We start from the raw sequence: 17,947 nt of genomic DNA, 5'->3' as shown, positions 1-17,947 counted from the left end.
TTTAAATAAATGAAGAAGAGCATAAATTTCTTATAAGTAGTATAAGATTGGCTTAGTTTCACCTTACTTATGCTTAGAAGTAATGGGAAAAGGAAGAAAGTTTAGAAAGAGACAAATGGGAAAAGCAGAAGAAAAACAGGAACATGAAAAAGGGAAAAGATCAGGAAATTAGAAGCTAAATAATTTGATACTTAACTGGACATCAATTCAGTTCAGTTCAGTTTAGTCGCTCAGTCGTGTCCCACTCTTTATGACCCTATGGACACAGCATGCCAGGCCTCCCTGTCCATCACCAACTCCTGGAGTTTACTCAAACTCATGTCCACTGAGTCAGTGATGCCATCCAACCATCTCATCGTCTGTTGCCCCCTTCTCCTTCCGTCCTCAATCTTTCTCAGCATCGGGGTCTTTTGAAATGAGTCAGTTCTTTGCATCAGATGGCCAAAATATAGGAATTTCAGATTCAACATCAGCCCTTCCAAAGAATATTCAGGACTGATTTCCTTTAGGCTTGATTGAGTGGTTGGATCTCCTTGCAGACCCTGGGACTCTCAAGTCTTCTCCAGTGCCACAGTTCAAAAGCATCAATTATTCAGCATTCAGCTTTCTTTATAGTCCAACACTCATGTCCATACATGACTACTGGAAAAACGATAGCCTTGACTAGGCAGACCTTGGCAAAGTAATGTCTCTGCTTTTTAATATGCTGTCTCGCTTGGTCATAGCTTTTCTTCCAAGGAGCAAGCGTCTTTTCATCCATTCTGTTTAAATGATTCCTAATTATAGCCTCTTAGAATTAAAGATCCTTGGGAAAGGTGGGACTTTAGATACTGTGAGAACACAGGAAGTGAGATACTTTGGGTAGGGAATTTTGGGCTCTCTCAAACACAAGTACACTGTTTCCTTATTGACTCCTTAATGAAAAGTACTCTGAGCACACAATACACCTGCCTAGTTTTCTCTAACTAATGGAAACTACCGCATCTCAGGTCTTTACCTTATGCAGAACCTCCAGATCCTTGCCAGAAGTCTTCTCAGAGCACCCTTCACATCCTTGTTCCTCAGGGTATAGATGAAGGGATTGAGGGTGGGGGTGATTATGGAATAGAAGAGGGAGATAAATTTGCCCTGCTCTTGGGAGTAGCTGGAAGGAGGCTGCAGGTACATGTAGATGGCAGGTAGGTAGAAGAGGGAGACCACCACCAGGTGGGAAGAACAGGTCCCAAAGGCTTTGTTCCGACCCTTGGAGGACTGAATTCTGAGCACTGCACGGGCAATGAAGCCATAGGAGAGAAGGATGAGAGCCAGGGGGACAAGTACAAAGAAGGCCACCAGCACCGCCAGTGTGGTGTCATTCACAGCTGTGTCAGCACATGATAGCTTGATCATGGCTGGCACTTCACAGAAGAAGTTGTTTAGCACCTGTCGCCCGCAGAAAGGCAACTGCACTGTCAGGACCACTTGAACGAGGGAGTTGCCAAAGCCACTGAGCCAGGCCACAGCCACTAGCTGCTGGCAGAGAGGGCGGTGCATGATAATGGTATATCGGAGGGGCTCGCAAATGGCCACGTAGCGGTCCAGGGCCATGGCCGCCAAAACGACACACTCAGTGCATCCCAGCCAGTGGAAAATTGCATACTGTATTGTGCATCCACTGTAGCTGATGGTCTTGCTGGAGCTGCCCGTGTTGACCAGCATCTGAGGAACAGTGGTGGTGGTATAGCAGAGGTCCAAGAAGGAGAGGTGGCTAAGGAAGATGTACATGGGGCTGTGGAGCTGGGGATCCAGGCGGGACACCAAGATGATGGAAATGTTCCCCAACATGGCTAGCACATAGGACACTAGGAGGACCACAAAGAGAGGGAGTTCCAGCCATGGCCTGTCAGAAACACCCAGAAGGATGAAGTTCTTAGGGGGATCCCCCCAAATGCTTTGGTTGTCACTTCTCATGCTGAGGCATTTTCCAGCACCTGGGATGAACTGAGAAATTTGGGATAAAAGAAAGAAAGAAAGAAAGAAATGAAAAATTGTCTTTCTCATTCCTGCGCTTGCTCTTGTTTTCACAGGTTCCACCTATCTGATTTTCCTTACCTCTTTGAAGGTGAAAATGAAAGTCACTCAGTTGTATCCAACTTTTTGGGACCCATGGGCTGTAGTCCATGAAATTTTCCAGGCAAGAATACTTGAGTGGGTAGTCAAGATCCCCTTCTCCAGGGGATCTTCTCAACCCAGGGATCAAACCCAACTGTCCCACATTGCAGGCAGATTCTTTGCCAGCTGAACTATCAGGGAAATCCAAGAACACTGAAATAAGCAGTCTATTCCTTCTCCAGAAAATCTTCCTGACCCAGGAATCAAACTGGGGTCGCCTGCATTACAGGTGGATTCTTTACAACCTAAGCAACCAGGGAAGCCTTACCTCTGTAGGGACCCTGAAATACTGGGGAAATCAGAACCACGAGTTAGAAGAGTTACATATATGTCTTGCTCTCCTTCCTAGTCTGTGACCTTGACTATGCCATTTAATTTTTCTGAACTTTAATTTCTGCATCTGTAATGTGGGGAGAAAGTACCTGCTTCAACTACAGAGTCTTGAGGATGATAAAGGGACATTAGGTTTGTGAAAGTGATTTTCTTCCAGTTTGGTCAGAGTCTGCTATAGCTCCCATCACTATCAGAAGGTTTGAATTCTCTCTACATAGTCATTAACAGGGCATTGATCACTTTCTTAGGCATTCTTGCTTTGCCTTTTGGAGGTGGTAGTGGGAGGGAGCTTAAAGGTGGTATAAAATAAGAATAAGGGCTTTGTAAACAGATAAGGGGTTTATTGATAAGAACACATCCTACTCACCTCCTAAGGCTTGTATTGCCTCCCTGGCCCTCCGTACCATGATGGTCTCTCCCTCCATGACGGTTCATACATGCGCAGCACTATTATTCACTTTGTCAGTAAATAAAAAACACAGTTCAACATCTTCTGAGTGGAGGAGCTAAGTCACGCCCACGTTTGACTCAGTCATGTCAACTAAAGAGACCCCAGAACATAGAATTCTGAGCAAACAGAGAAAAGTGTTATCAGTGGAAGAAACACAGCACCTCAAGTTTTCTACTGAAGGATCCAATTGCCTCTAGAGAAAACAGACAGTTTGAATGCCATTTGAATTCCCTCTATAACTTCTTTGCCAAGTAGCTGTTTCCTCTCGGAGTTGAAAGACACAACTGATTTGATTTCCAGATTCCATTGCTGTCAGAAAGCAACTGGGTTGCTATTTGCTGATTCAAGGGGTCTTACTACTGAGCTGCGTCAGTCTCCAAACTCCTGCACTCCCCATAGGACTGTATGCCCTCAAGCTCTTGGTGGAGATGATATAATCCATGAAACTATTGAAAGGGAATTGAGTCCTGTGTGCAGGTAACCTATGAAGTATTCATTTTAAAATTATTTATACCAAATTCAGTTCGGTTGCTCAATCATGTCTGACTCTTTGTGACCCCATGAACCACAGCACGCCAGGCCTCCCTGTTCATCACCAACTCCCAGAGTCCACCCAAACCCATGTCCATTGAGTCAGCAATGCCATCCAACCATCTCATCCTTAGAATCCTTCTCCAATTTTATTAAAAATTGGTATTTTAAATGCCAATTATATTATATTTTTAATTGGAGTATAATTGCTTTACAATGTTGTTTTAATTTCTGTTGAACAATAAAGTGGATAACCTATATGTATACATATATCCCCTCACTCTTGAGCTTCCCTCCCCACTCCCCACCACCCTTCTAGGTCATCACAGAGCACCAAGTTGAGCTCCCTGTGTATACAGCAGCTTCTCTCTAGCTAGTACTATAATATGTATATTATAGTACTGACATATATATATATATATGCCAATCCTATTCTTCTAATTTATCCCACCCTCCCTTGCCCCCAACCCCATGTCCATTCTCTACATCTGCATGTTTGGTGCTTTATACATAAACTCTTAAAATTCATAGAGATCTCTTCAGTCTAGATGAGGTAATAAACATATTTCCTCCCACCCCCACAGTCTTACATTCTAAAGAACTCTAATACATTTGAAAATAACTCAAACTGTGGGGTTGAAATGGATAAATAAATGCAAATTACATTTCTTCCCCTGCTTTTGCAAAACTATATATTTCCTATAAAGTTTACAATATTCTTGTGGAACATCCAGTTGCTACACTTCTCCCCCCACCCCATTCTATCAAAAGCACTTCTAGGATAGTTCTTACTGAATTTCATTATTTTATCTCTAATGGGAAATCAGCACTTAGATTTTGATACATTTGCAGCAGGGCAAAATCAGGTTTGCTCCCTTTTTAAAATGAAAAGTGATCATGTTGCTTTCCTTTCCTAATTTCTGATTCTAAGGTTTCCTCTCAGAACCTAAACTATACAAGAAAGGGAAACGTTGCAGGGATATTGAAAAAGATAAAAGTATGAGTAAAGTCACTCAGTCGTGTCTGACTCTTTGTGGCCCTATGGACTGTAACACACAAGGCTCCTCCATCCATGTGATCAAACCTGGGTCTCCCACGTTGCAGGCAGACTCTTTATGGTCTGAGCCACCAAGGAATCTTTAAAGTATGGAGGAAGAAAGAAAAAATAGATACAGGCTATTGTAATAATAAATACAAGTTATTCTTTTTTAAAAAAATTAAATTTATTTATTTTAATTGGAGGCTAATTACTTTACATTATTGTATTGGTTTTGCCATACATCAGCTTTAATCTGCCACGGGTATACACATGTTCCCCATCCTGAACCCCCCTTCCCCTCCCTCCCAGTACCATCCCTCTGGGTCATCTCAGTGCACCAGCCCCAAGCATCCTGTACCCTGCATTGAACCTGGACTGGTGATTCGTTTCTTATATGATATTCTTCTTTTTTCAGATTTGGCTTGGCTTTTTTTTTATCTTACTTGATTAAACACTCAGTGTGAGTGAGAGTATTTAATAACAGCTTTACACAACTGACTTCCCTGGTGGCTCAGATGGTAAAGTGTCTGCCTACAATGCGGGAGACCCAGGTTTGATCCCTGGGTCAGGAAGATCCCCTGGAGAAGGAAATGGCAACCCAATGGAGAAGGCAATGGCACTCCACTCCAGTACTCTTGCCTGGAGAATCCCATGGACGGAGGAGTCTGGTGGGCTGCAGTCCAGGGGGTCGCGAGGAGTCGGAAATGACTGAGCGACTTCACTTTGACTTTTCACTTTCATGCTTCGGAGAAGGAAATGGCAACCCACTCCAGTATTCTTGCCTGGAGAATCCCAGGGATGGGGGAGCCCGGTGGGTTGCCGTCTATGGGGTCGCACAGAGTCGGACATGACTGAAGCAACTTAGCAGCAGCAACAGCAGTACTCTTGCTTGGAAAAATCCCATGGATGGAGAATTTATATACATATTTTGGATATTAACCCCTTATCAGTTATTATAATTTGCAAATATTTTCTCCTATTCAGTAATTTGCTTTTTCATTTTGTTGGTAATTTCCTTGGCTATGCAGAAATTTAGTTTGATGTAATCCCACTTGTTTAGTTTTGCTCTTGTTTTTTTCATCTAGAACTTTGCTTTTGTAAAAGCAGTTAGTGACTGGGAGAGCAGCAGCATTTGTGCAAATGACTAAGATGAAAAAAATGCCAGAAAGAGAAGAGTAATGTCACAGGCGGGAGAGTGGTAAGGGAATTGGGAAGAGATTTTTTGTAATTTCCAGTTCAGTGTACCAGGCATTTCTGGATGACCATGCATGTGCGCGCGAGCGCACACACACACACACACACACACACCTCAACTGCAAATCTGGGCTGTTTTACTGTACATCATATGCTTGATTTCATTATAGCTCAACCTCTACTTCTTTCATAAAGCATCCTCACTATGGGTCATCCCCAGTAAAATCCCATAGACAGAGAGGTTTGAGGAGCATAGGTAATCATATCCTCACAAGAAGCCTGAGGTATGATTTTTCAAAGAGTTTTACTTATAGAGATTATAAAACAAACAAACAAACAAACATTTTCTAGCAAACCATGAGAAAGGATAGGAAGTACTGAATGAGTGCCACCACTTAGTCTGTGTACCAGACACTATATATGGACTGTTTCAGGTCCTACTTCAATAACTCCAGGGAAGCAGAGAAGTTCACAAAGCTTAAGAACATCTTCCTCATTCAGGTTGAAGCTGCAGTATGACTCCATGGGGTAAAATATTTAAGTCCATTGATATTGGTTCATCCAGAGGGTAAGTTACCTCCTCATAAGCCCCCAGATGTCATAACTGCTGAGCCAGGACATCATTGCCTCCGAAGTATGAACAACTCCCTTTTATATTCACAAATCTTTGTTAAATATTCTGAAAAATATTAAAGACCTTGCATAAAGGAAAATCTTATAAGTGTTATGTTGTTAATAATTTCCAATATGTTAATTTTTAATTTTGGCAGAGATTGTAATTTCTCTAAAAATGAAAGTCTTACACATTGTGCCATTCAAAGCACTTAGCATGAGTAATGCAATTAATTTATGAAGTGATAACTGATTATGTTCATAAATCCAAAGGTCTCATTCTTCAAATAACTCCTTATTCCAGATGGTATATAGAGTGCTGAGCTGCATGGGTTATTCTTTCTTGTGGTGATAGGGTCGAGATAGGGAGGAAGGAAGAAGGAGCTGGAACTCAGTAGTGATGGGTCTCTGGGACCAGAAAGAAGGGACACAAACCCTCACAGCGGGGGCAACCAGCTTCTGCAAGCAGACACATGTCACTGAGACAGGATGGCCTCTCCTGCATAAAGCTGGTCCCCTACCCATTTCCATTGCCTTTTGACGTTCTCTTTATATTTCATTTTCCTGCTAAAATGCAGCTGGAAAGTTGCTGTCTTTGGGACTGTTTGGCTTTACTTGCTCTGTTTCTCTTTTTTCATGGCCATACAGGGTTTAATATTGTTTTTGTGACTATGACTCAACATTGTCAAAAATATTCAGAGGCAGCATAAATGAGATTGGAGTCTCATTTACTCTGAGCAACATCCACTCTTCCAGTGAATATTGAATAGCTCATCTACCTAGAGGCAGGGGCAGCCTGTTCTGTTCCTGGATGTCTTTTCTAGCTTCTATGGTGCACAGTATTATATACGCTGCTTAATGTTTGGCCACTCTTCGTTGATCTGCCTGTCCTCTGTCCCATATCACCTTGGTCTCCATTGCAGACCAGTGTTCCTGATGCCACAGACTGACCACCTCTATGCACGGTGCAGGTTTTAGTTTGTCTAGAGTTAAGGGCTAGCTTGGTTAAGGAATGGAGGCTTTATTAGCAGCATGTGGTGCCTTTTGTTGGGGAGAGACATTTAGGGATGAAGTCACTGGAAACATTATATTATAGAAAGATACAACATGCTTTCTCTCATGAAGTTGCTAGGACTTCACCCTTACCTGCAGCTTGCCCTCTGAGTAGATGTGGAGAGGTTATTCTTAGTCTAGAAGAAAAGACTGCCTTCCGTCACAATACGATTGCTGCGGAGACTAAGTGCTTTCTGGGTGAGCTCCATGGATCTGCTATAGTCTTGGTCTCCAGAGTCCCTGCAGACATTTTGATTTGGTGGAGCAAGCTTATGTGCTTATGTAGTGGAGGTTACCTCTGAGGATAAGACTCTAAGATGACAAACCTTCCCATGTCATGCTCCATGCTCACTTCAAAATTATCCCTTAGATGAAATTTGACCTCATTGTCTACATTTATGTCTAAAAGGGCTCTGTTCTTTCTCCTAAGACATTGAGAGAAAAACCTTGTTCTCCTCTGGCTGTAAGTTATCCCTGATGTTTTGTCTAATTAGTATCTGAGGGGTTATCTGATAATTGATATAGTGTGAGAGTTTGGAGTATTGCAATTAATGGTAAATCCTAGAAGACCAGAAGACCAGAGGAAATGGACCAATAATGAGGAATGAGAACTCTGTATTTTTAACTTTTTCAGGTAGCTCAAGACTGCTTTAAAATCAGAATGAAAGATTAATCTGTTTAGCACATAGTTCAATCCGAAAGTGGACACTGAACAGCCTTTAGCACCAAACTCAGCTAGTCACTGTCTGTGTGTTTTTGAGCAAGTTACCTAAGTTCTGTGTGCCTCACTCATGATCAGAAAACTACAGGAAACCCTCCTGTCACTATTCAGTCTATTACAAGTGCAAAAATGAGTTGATTTTTATAAAGCATAAAGCACTCAGAACAGTGACTGGCACAGAGTAATAGCTTTGGATTTTTTTTTTTTTCTGACTACTACACATGGTTTCAACTGCCTGTTCTATTTGTCACATGGAAAGGATGGATAAAAACATCTTTTGGTAGGCAGCCAGTGTGAAGTGGTACAAGTTTTAATTCATGTAAATAAAAGCTAGTGTGTACCATAAAACATCATGGATAATGACATTTGGGGAGAGTTATTTTTACTCTGTAGGTTTCAACTTATTTATTTTCGCCTGTAGTTTTAGATATCTTGATTTGGCATGATATTAGGTTATGGCAGTGGTTTCTTTTTATGCTCTGGAGTTTTAGGAAGCATTTTGTCTAGGATTAGAATGAGGAGAGAAAGCTTGCCTGCAAAAAGATGGTGAATTGTGCCTGGGTGATGAGGTGGGTTTTTGTTGTTCAGCCACTAAGTCATGTTCAACTCTGTGATCGCATCGACTGCAGCATGCCTGGCTCCTCTGTCCTCCGCTATCTCCCAGAGTTAGCTCAACTTCCTGTTCACTGAGTCAGTGATGTCATCCAACTATCTCATCCTGTTTCCCTCCTCTCCATCTGACCTCAATCTTTCCCAGCATCAGGGTCTTTTCCAGTGAATTGACTCTTTGCATCCAGTGGTCAAAGTATTGGAGCTTCAGCTTCAGCATCAGTCCTGCCAATGAATATTCAGACTGATTTCCCTTACAATTGACTGGTTTGATCTCCCTTGCAATCCAAGGGACTCTCAAAAGTCCTCTCCCACACCACAATTCAAAAGCATCAATTGTTTGGCGCTCAGCCTTTTTTATGGTTGAACTCTCACATCTGTACATGACTACTGGAAAAACTATAACTTTGAGTAACTATGTGGACCTTTGTTGGCAAAGTGATGTCTCTGCGGTTTTAATTCACTGTCTAGGTTTGTCATAGCTTTTCTTCCAAGAAGCAAGCGTCTTTTAGTTTCATGACTGTAGTCACTGTCCACAGTGATTTTGGAGTCCAAGGAAAGGAAATCTGTCACTGTTTTTACTTTTTCCCCATCTACTTGCTATGAAGTTATGAGAGCGGATAACATGATCTTAGTTTTTGGAATGTTGAGTTTCAAGCCAGCTTTTTCACTCTCCTCTTTCACGGTCATCAAGAAGCTCTTTAGTTCCTCTTCACTTTCTACCATTAGAGAGATATTATCTGCATATCTGGTGTTGTTGACATTTCCCCCAGCAATGGAAATCATCCCATCCGAACAAGACAGTTCCCAAGAGTCCCTACATTCCCCCTGCAATCTTGATTCCAACTTGTGATTCCATCCAGCTTGGCATTTCATATGATGTATTCTGCATATAAGTTAAATAGGCAGGGTGATAATATATAGCCTTGTACTCCTTTCCCAAATTTGAACCAGTCCACTGTTCCATGCCTGGTTCTAACTGTTGCTTCTTGACCTGCATACAGGTTTCTCAGGAGACAAGTAAGGTGATCTGGTACTCTCATCTCTTTAACAATTTTCCACAGTTTGCTGTGATTCACACAGTCAAAGGCTTCAGTGTAGTTAACAAAGCCAAAGCAGATATTTTTCTGGAACTTCCTTTTCTCCGTGATGCAATGAATGTTGGTGATATGATCTGCCTCTTCAAAATCCAGATTTTACATCTGGGAGTTCTTGGTTCAAGTACTGTGGAAGCCTAGCTTGAGGGATTTTGAATATAACCTTGCTAGTATGTGAAATGAGCATGACTGTACAGTAGATTGAACGTTCTTTGACATTGATGCTGCTGCTGCTGCTAAGTCACTTCAGTCGTGTCTGACTCTGTGCGACCCCATAGACGGCAGCCCACCAGGCTCCCCCGTCCCTTGGATTCTCCAGGCAAGAACACTGGAGTGGGTTGCCATTTCCTTCTCCAGTTCATGAAAGTGAAAAAGTGAAAGTGAAGTCGCTCAGTCGTGTCCGACTCTTAGCAACCCCATGGACTGCAGCCTACCAGGCTCCTCCATCCATGGGATTTTCCAGGCAAGAGTACTGGAGTGGGGTGCCATTGCCTTCTCCGCTTTGACATTGATAAGGAGGGACAATTCCCTAATTCCAATTTATTTCACATGCGCTCTCTTTCATGGTGAGCCAGATGTGGGATGTAGGAATTCTTGGGAACTGTCTTGATGTTCAGATGGGATGATTTCCAAAGATATAGAGGCTTAAATATATGTGAAGTTGGAAAAAAATAGATGAAGTTTAGAATTTTGTGATAAGAAAATGCTGGTAGAAATAGAAACTGTCAAGACTGAGACAGAGTCTCTTTATACTAATGATAAACTTCCACGCTTCAAATATCTGTTGTGCCACTCTTGTTTTTGGCAGTCCTTTTTACTCTAGACTGTGAGGAACCTTGTGAAGGAGTTATATTTTTTACTTTCTTTGATAGAAGACTGTAATGAGATGAATGAGATGCTGGGAAATCTCATAGAAATATATGTCAATTCTCTTTTCTCCATTTTTTTGGTGTCCAGTTTAGACCTGATGGCTGGAATTCTAGCAGCCATATTTCTCCTTGAGGCAAACTTAAAGATGAAAGCTGCACATCAGGAATGATGGAGCATTCAGATAAGCCAGAGTCCCTGATGATCACGGAAGTGCCATGAGCTGTTGACTTCTAGCGTCTGTGATATGAGAGAGAGTTTTCCACTTTGTTTTTAGCACCAATTTGGTTTTATGCTTTAGAAAGCTGAACCTAATTATGACAGACCTTTCAAGATTTTCTGAAATTTCTTTCTTAAAATTTTTATATTTAGGCTATTAAAAAAGTATTGATATCAGTATTTCCAACAATCTCCCAAACTCTGGGAGAATATAACCTGAAGCAGTCTGTCTTGATATGGATTAAACAGATTAATAATTGAATTAATAGTGAACAAATGAATGATCAGTTTAATGATCAAGTGTGATAAAAATACTTAATGTGGCTATAGTTAGTGGAGAAGAGAGATGCCTCTTCTCCTTGGAATGGACTGGAAGGTTCTCTTGTGGAGGGGGAGCGTAGAATACAGATTGCCTATATTTCTGGAATTTCATGTTATTTCAGGTATGGTTAAAATTGAAGGAGAAAAATATTTGTACTTGATAACCACAAGAAACATCTCCAGACCAATATTTATTGAACATGAAATCAATAAAAATTGGTGGTGAAAAATAGACTTTTGTAATCAAATGAACTGAATTCTGATCCCAGCACCCATTTATTCACTATTGGACCTTGAATGAGTTGCAAAAGTTTTCTGAGGCCCAGTCTATTTATCTGTAAAATAGAAATAGTAATATCTGAGCCCTGGGTTGTTATGAGAAAAACTGAAATAATAAATGTAAATTTCTTAGTATTCATGGTATATAATTTAATAAATAGTAGTTTACACTTGGGCTTCCCTGGTAGCTTAGCTGATAAAGAATCCGCTTGCCGTGCAGGAGACCCCTGTTCAATTCCTGGGTCAGGAAGCTCTCCTGGAGAAGGGATAGGCTACCCATTCCAGTATTCTTGGGTTTCCCTGGTGGCTCAGACTGTAAAGAATCTGCCTGCAATGTAGGAGCCCTGGGTTTTCGATCTTCAGGAATGGTCGTTGGCAAACACTGACTGAGATGACACATAATCACACTTCTGAGTTATATTTGTCTTAAACCCATAAAGATGTTGGAATTGACCTGTCTCTGAGCAAAACATGCAATCCATGTGATGCAGGCATGGATAATTATTGCACGTCAGTACCTTCGACGTACCCTATTGGATGGTAATGTCCACAGTATCCATGTCAAACGGTTCACTGATTGGTATAATAAGACCTTTACTAGTTATATGGAATAAGACCTATGCTCAGAAATAAATAGAAGATGATAAGATCATTATTTATTAACATCCATGATTTGGTCTCTTTGGCATCTTTTCCAACCAATTAAAATGAAAAAAAAAAAAAAAAAGAAAAGCAAGGTTTCCTTTCAGATCATCAAAATTTATTTGTGTCACAATAAAAACTATGTTAAGTATACTAAAGTCATCATATATTGTACATAAATTAATAATCAGTTTCAGACAACTTTATGTCAGTCATGTGGGTATGAATCATGGCTCAGCTGGTAAAGAATCTGCCTGCAATGCAGGACACCCGGGTTTGATTCCTGGGTCGCAAGAGTCAGACGTGACTTAGCGAGGAAACCACCACCACCACACCATTAATGAAAGAAAAATGAAGGACTGCCTCTGTGGGAAAAATGTTTCAAAAATTAAATTTGGTTTATAAGGACTGTATTTTCAGATTAACCAAATAGGAAAAACCAAATGGGAAAAAATAAAGACTTATAATATTTGGGAAAAATAAATAAAATTAAGAAAAATTTAAAAAAAACCCCAGGATTTTTTTTTTAAGAGAAGAAAGAGAATAGAAAGACTGAAAAGAAGGAACAACAATGATTAAATAGCACCCTTTATGAGAGACAGTGTTACAGACAACATGACAGGTTTTAATTTGTATTTGTGAAACAGAACTAAAAAACCTCCTGATGAAATGACAGTGGAGAGTGAAAAAGTTGGCTTAAAGCACAGAAATGAGCTACCAGAAAACAAAGATCATGGCATCTGGTCCCATCACCTCAAGGGAAATAGATGGGGAAACAGTGGAAACAGTGTCAGACTTTATTTTGGGGGGCTCCAAAATCACTGCAGATGGTGACTGCAACCATGAAATTAAAAGACGCTTACTCCTTGGAAAAAAAGTTATGACCAACCTAGATAGCACATTCAAAAGCAGAAACATTACTTTGCCAACAAAGGTCCGTCTATTCAAGGCTATGGTTTTTCCTGTGGTCATGTATGGATGTGAGAGTTGGACTGTGAAGAAAGCTGAGAGCTGAAGAATTGATGCTTTTGAACTGTGGTGTTGGAGAAGACTCATGAGAGTCCCTTGGACTGCAAGGAGATCCAACCAGTCCATGCTGAAGGAGATCAGCCCTGGGATTTCTTTGGAAGGAATGATGCTGAAGCTGAAACTCCAGTACTTTGGCCACCTCATGCGAAGAGCTGACTCATTGGAAAAGACTCTGATGCTGGGAGGGATTGGGGGCAGGAGGAGAAGGCGACGACAGAGGATGAGATGGCTGGATGGCATCACGGACTCAATGGACGTGAGTCTGGGTGAACTCCAGGAGTTGGTGATGGACAGGGAGGCCTGGTGTGCTGCAATTCATGGGGTCGCAAAGAGTCGGACACGACTGAGCGACTAAACTGAGCTGAACTGAACTTATACTATTAAAATCATTTCCAGGTCATTTGAGAGTATGACTCTGGATTAAAACTTTATGTTTGCTAATACCTTATGACTACTAGAGGTTTTTCTGGAATAATTAATTTATAATTGCTTCCAGATAGTTGCTCTAATTATTCAACTGATATGGTAGAGTCCAGAGCTAACAGGCTATGCAGAGATAGTTACACACTCTATGGGAGACCAGGAGAAGAAAAATACAGGTAATTATTTTCAGATCAGCTTTGGGATGGATTGCCACTGGACCATACCGTCTGCCATGTTTCTCGCTTAGACTCAAATTAAATAGGATAATTAAATTAAAATAAGAAAAATTGTCCAGATGGGTGAGAAAAAAAAGAAACCTAATTTTTATGATGTGTTTGCTGTGGCTTTGACAAGCTATGAGAGGCAGGAAATGAATGAGAGATGCTTTTAGGGGCAAAAGTAGGAGCAGGAAGAGCTCTGAGAAAAATCAGGGGCTATCCAGATTTCCAGACTTATCTTCCACTCTCTCTGCCTACTCTTTTTGTTTCCAGAACATTTTTTTCTTTCATTGCCCTGACAATCTGAATGTGCTGATGTGTTCTTCAATATAGGTCTCTGCATCCACAGAATTCTCAGCATATACATATGTAAAATACGTGCTCACTTATATTATATTTATAGCGATACTATATAATATAAATTACATAAGTATGTACCTTGTATAAAACATACCTATATAATTGTCTACCTTTATATTTTTTAACTTTTTATTTTATATTGGAGTATAGTTAATTAACAATGTTGTGTTAATTTCAGGTGTACAACAAAGTGTACACACTTCTATATTTAAAATAGATAACCAACAAGGATCTGCTGTATAGCACAGAAATGAGCTACCGGCAAACCTGTATGATATTACATCTTGTAATCTGGCTTTAGTTGAGGCTCTGTTTAGACTGCCATTCCAGTTCTGAGTCTGAATGTTGAGGTCCCCTGTGTGATGCCACACCTCTGTAGCTCCTTGTTCTTCCTTGTTCTGCTTTGGGGAATATTTCAGATATTCAGGACATAGCACTGGGAAGATTTTCTCACTGAGTACAGATTCATCTTCCAGATAACATTGTTTTCCCAATTTCTAGAATCAGGAGCCAAACAGCTTCTGACCTGTACAATCTTTCATTATAAAATTAAATCATTTCTGAAATTCACAAAGGCTTCATGAGAGGTATTACAAAGAAACTGAAAGATGATGTTTGATAGATACTATGGGAGGTATGCTTCAACTTTCACATGTTCTTTCCCCCAAAATGCTTCTCTGAGAATCCAGAAGCTCACTGCTAGTTTTTCTTCCCCATCTTCCTTTACACAGTTAATCTCCTCCCACATATAGCCCACATGTGGCCTTCCCAGGTGGCACTAGTGATAAAGAGCCTGCCTGCCAATGCAGGAGATGTGAAGAGACGTGAGTTTGATCCCTGAGTCAGGAAGATCCCCTGGAGGAGGGTTTGGCAACCCACTGCAGTATTCTTGCCTAGAGAATCCCTTGGACAGAGGGGCCTGGTGGGCTACAGTCCATAGGGTCGCAAAGAGCCAGACACTTTGTGACTGAAGTGACTTAGCACGCATGCACACACACATATAGCAGAACAGGTATTTCTTTCACCTATCCTGAATATTTCTGAGTAGATGATTCTATATTGCAAACAAGAGGCTAATTAAAACAAAGGGATGATTTCTTTTTTAAGTATCACTTTTAAAGGAGTATCACTTATAGTAGAGAGCCCAAGAGAGCTTAGGTAGGAAATGTTGAAGGCAGAATTGCCTCATTTCCCACGATGATGAATATGATGAGTCCCATGCCTTCTCCCTCTCATCTAACCAAACCGATCTATCTCTGCCGATTTACTTTTTCTCTGTTTCTCATCTCTCTGTTAATGTCAATTTCTAGGTTAAAATGCAGACTTGACAACAATGTCACAGGGATGCATTTTTAAAGACACATTTAATAAAAGTAGTTTTATTATTTTCAGATTTTTCAGATGAATGATAAATCTAATAGACTGGTTCATTAGAAATTGAGAACTGGGTCATGGAAGTAGATGGGAGACATTTTCAAAGAAGTGAATAAACTAAACACAAATCCAAAGTGTGATTAACATTTTTAAGTCAAACAAACGGTAAATAATGTACCATAGCATACTCCCTTGCAACTGTTTAATGAAAAATAGTTGGCTGAAGGCAATTTAAAAATGTGCAGACAAGTGCTTACTTTCCCCAATGTATAAGCAAAAGTGTTTCATAGACTGTTGTCCTATTGTAAATAGTGCTGAAATGAACAATGGGGTACATGGGTCTTTTTAAAATATAGTTTTCTCAGGTTATATGCTCAGAAGTGGTAATGCTGAGTCATATGGTAGTTTTATTTTTAGTTTCTTAAGGAAGCTCCATGTTGTTCTCTATAGTGGCCGTATCAATTTAAATTCCCACCAACAGTGCAAAAGGGTTCCCTTTTCTCCACATCCTCTCTGGCATTTATTGTTTGTAAATTAAAAAAAATTAATTTATTTTTTATTGAAGGATAATTGCTTTACAAAGTTTTGCTGTTTTCTGTCAAACCTCAACATGAATCAGCCATAGGTATACACATATCCCCTCCCATATTCTGCCCATATTTTGGAAATTAATTCTTTGTCAGTTGCTTCATTGGCAAATATTTTTTCCTATTCTGAGAATTGTCTTTTCGTCATGTTATAGTTTCCTTTGCTGTGCAAAAGCTTTTAAGTTTAATTAGGTCACATTTGTTTATTTTTGTTTTTATTTCCATTACTCTAGGAGGTGTGTTAAAGAGAATCTTGCTGCAATTTAGGTCAAAGTGTGTTCTGTCTATGTTTTCTCCTTAGAGTTTTCTAGTTTCTGGCCTTATATTTAGGTCTTTAATCCATTTAAAATTTATTTTTGTGTATGGCATTAAGAAGGGTTCTAATTTCATTCTTTTTAAAATAAATGATCTTTATTTATATGTCCTTTCAATTTTTCAAACATAAAATTATGATGACTACTCTTTTTTCTCCTGAAAGAAGAAAAGAGTCCTGTATGACTTTTTAAAAGAAGTCATGAATATGACTTTACTTAAAGCTGAACAGAGAAGCTAGATTCCATCTTGGTTACTTCTTTTAATGCTCTGGTTTTGTTCTTGAAGGACAATTGCTTTGCAGAATTTTGTTGTTTTCTGCCAAACCTCAGCATGAATCAGCCATAGGTATATATGTGTTCCCTCCCTCTTGAACTTCCCTTCCACGTCCCTCCCTATCCCATCTGTCTAGATTGTTACAGAGCCCCTGTTTGAGTTTCCTGATACATACAGCAAATTCCTGTTGGCTATTTATTTTACATATGGTAATGTAAGCTTCCATGTTACTCTCCATACATCTCACCCTCTCCTCCTTTCTCCCTGTGTCCATAAGTCGGTTCTCTATGTCTCCATACTTCTCCATTGCTGCCCTGCAAATAAATTCTTCAGTACCATCCTTCTAGATTCCATATATATACATTAGTATATGATATTTATCTTTTCTCTTTCTGACTTATTTCACTCTGTATAATAGGTTCTAGGTTCATCTACCTTATTAATGCTGACTCAAATGTATTCCTTTTTATGACTGAGTAATATTTCACTGTGTATATGTACCACAACTTCTTTATCCATGCATTTGTCGATGGACATCTAAGTTGCTTCCATGTTCTAGCTATTGTAAATAGTGCTGCAATGGACATTGGGGTACATGTGTCTTTTTCAATTTTGGTTTCCTCAGTGTATATGCCTAGGAGTGTGATTGCTAGGTCATATGGTGGTTTTATTCCTACTTTTAAAAGGAATCTCCATACTTCTTAGTGGCTGTATCAATTCGCATTCCCACCAACAGTGCAAGAGTTTTCCCTTTTCTCCACATTCTCTCCAGCATTTATTGTTTTAGACTTTTTGATGATAGCCATTCTGACTGGTGTGAGGTGATATCTCATTGTAGTTTTGATTTGCATTTCTCTAATAATGAGTGATGTTGAGCATCTTTTCATGTATTTGGTAGCCATTGTGAAAGTGAAAGTGAAGTCGCTCAGTCGTGCCTGACTCTTTGTGACACCATGGACAGTGGCCTGCACCAAGCTCCACTGTCCATGGGATTTTATGTCTTCTTTGGAAAAATGTCTGCTTAGGTCTTTTTCCACTTTTTGATCGGATTGTTTGATTTTTTGGTATTGACTTGTATGAGCTACTTGTATATTTTGGGACTTAACCCTTTGTCAGTTGTTTCATTTGTTATTATTTTCTCCCATTCTGAGGGTTGTCTTTTCACCTTGTTTATAGTTTTCTCTGCTGTGCAAAAGCTTTTAAGTTTAATTAGGTACCACTTGTTTACTTTTGCTTTTATTTCCGTTAC

At 40.0% G+C, this 17,947-nt stretch overlaps 1 protein-coding gene across 1 annotated transcript; it reads right to left on the bottom strand.

Moving 5' to 3' along the window:
* Positions 926–1,967, bottom strand: LOC102174383 (olfactory receptor 2B11). Its single transcript, XM_005682801.2, has one exon. The coding sequence runs from the start codon at positions 1,948–1,950 to the stop codon at positions 994–996; it is 957 nt and encodes a 318-aa protein (XP_005682858.2). The 5' UTR covers positions 1,951–1,967; the 3' UTR covers positions 926–993.

This window comes from Capra hircus, chromosome 7 (assembly GCF_001704415.2).
Source record: "Capra hircus breed San Clemente chromosome 7, ASM170441v1, whole genome shotgun sequence".
In the NCBI taxonomy this organism is placed as follows: Eukaryota; Metazoa; Chordata; class Mammalia; order Artiodactyla; family Bovidae; genus Capra; species Capra hircus.
This window is presented reverse-complemented; position numbering and strand designations above follow the sequence as displayed.

Bases quoted from the DNA above. Each gene is read 5' to 3' on its own strand.
- LOC102174383 (XM_005682801.2), bottom strand. From the start codon at position 1,950: ATGAGAAGTGACAACCAAAGCATTTGGGGGGATCCCCCTAAGAACTTC.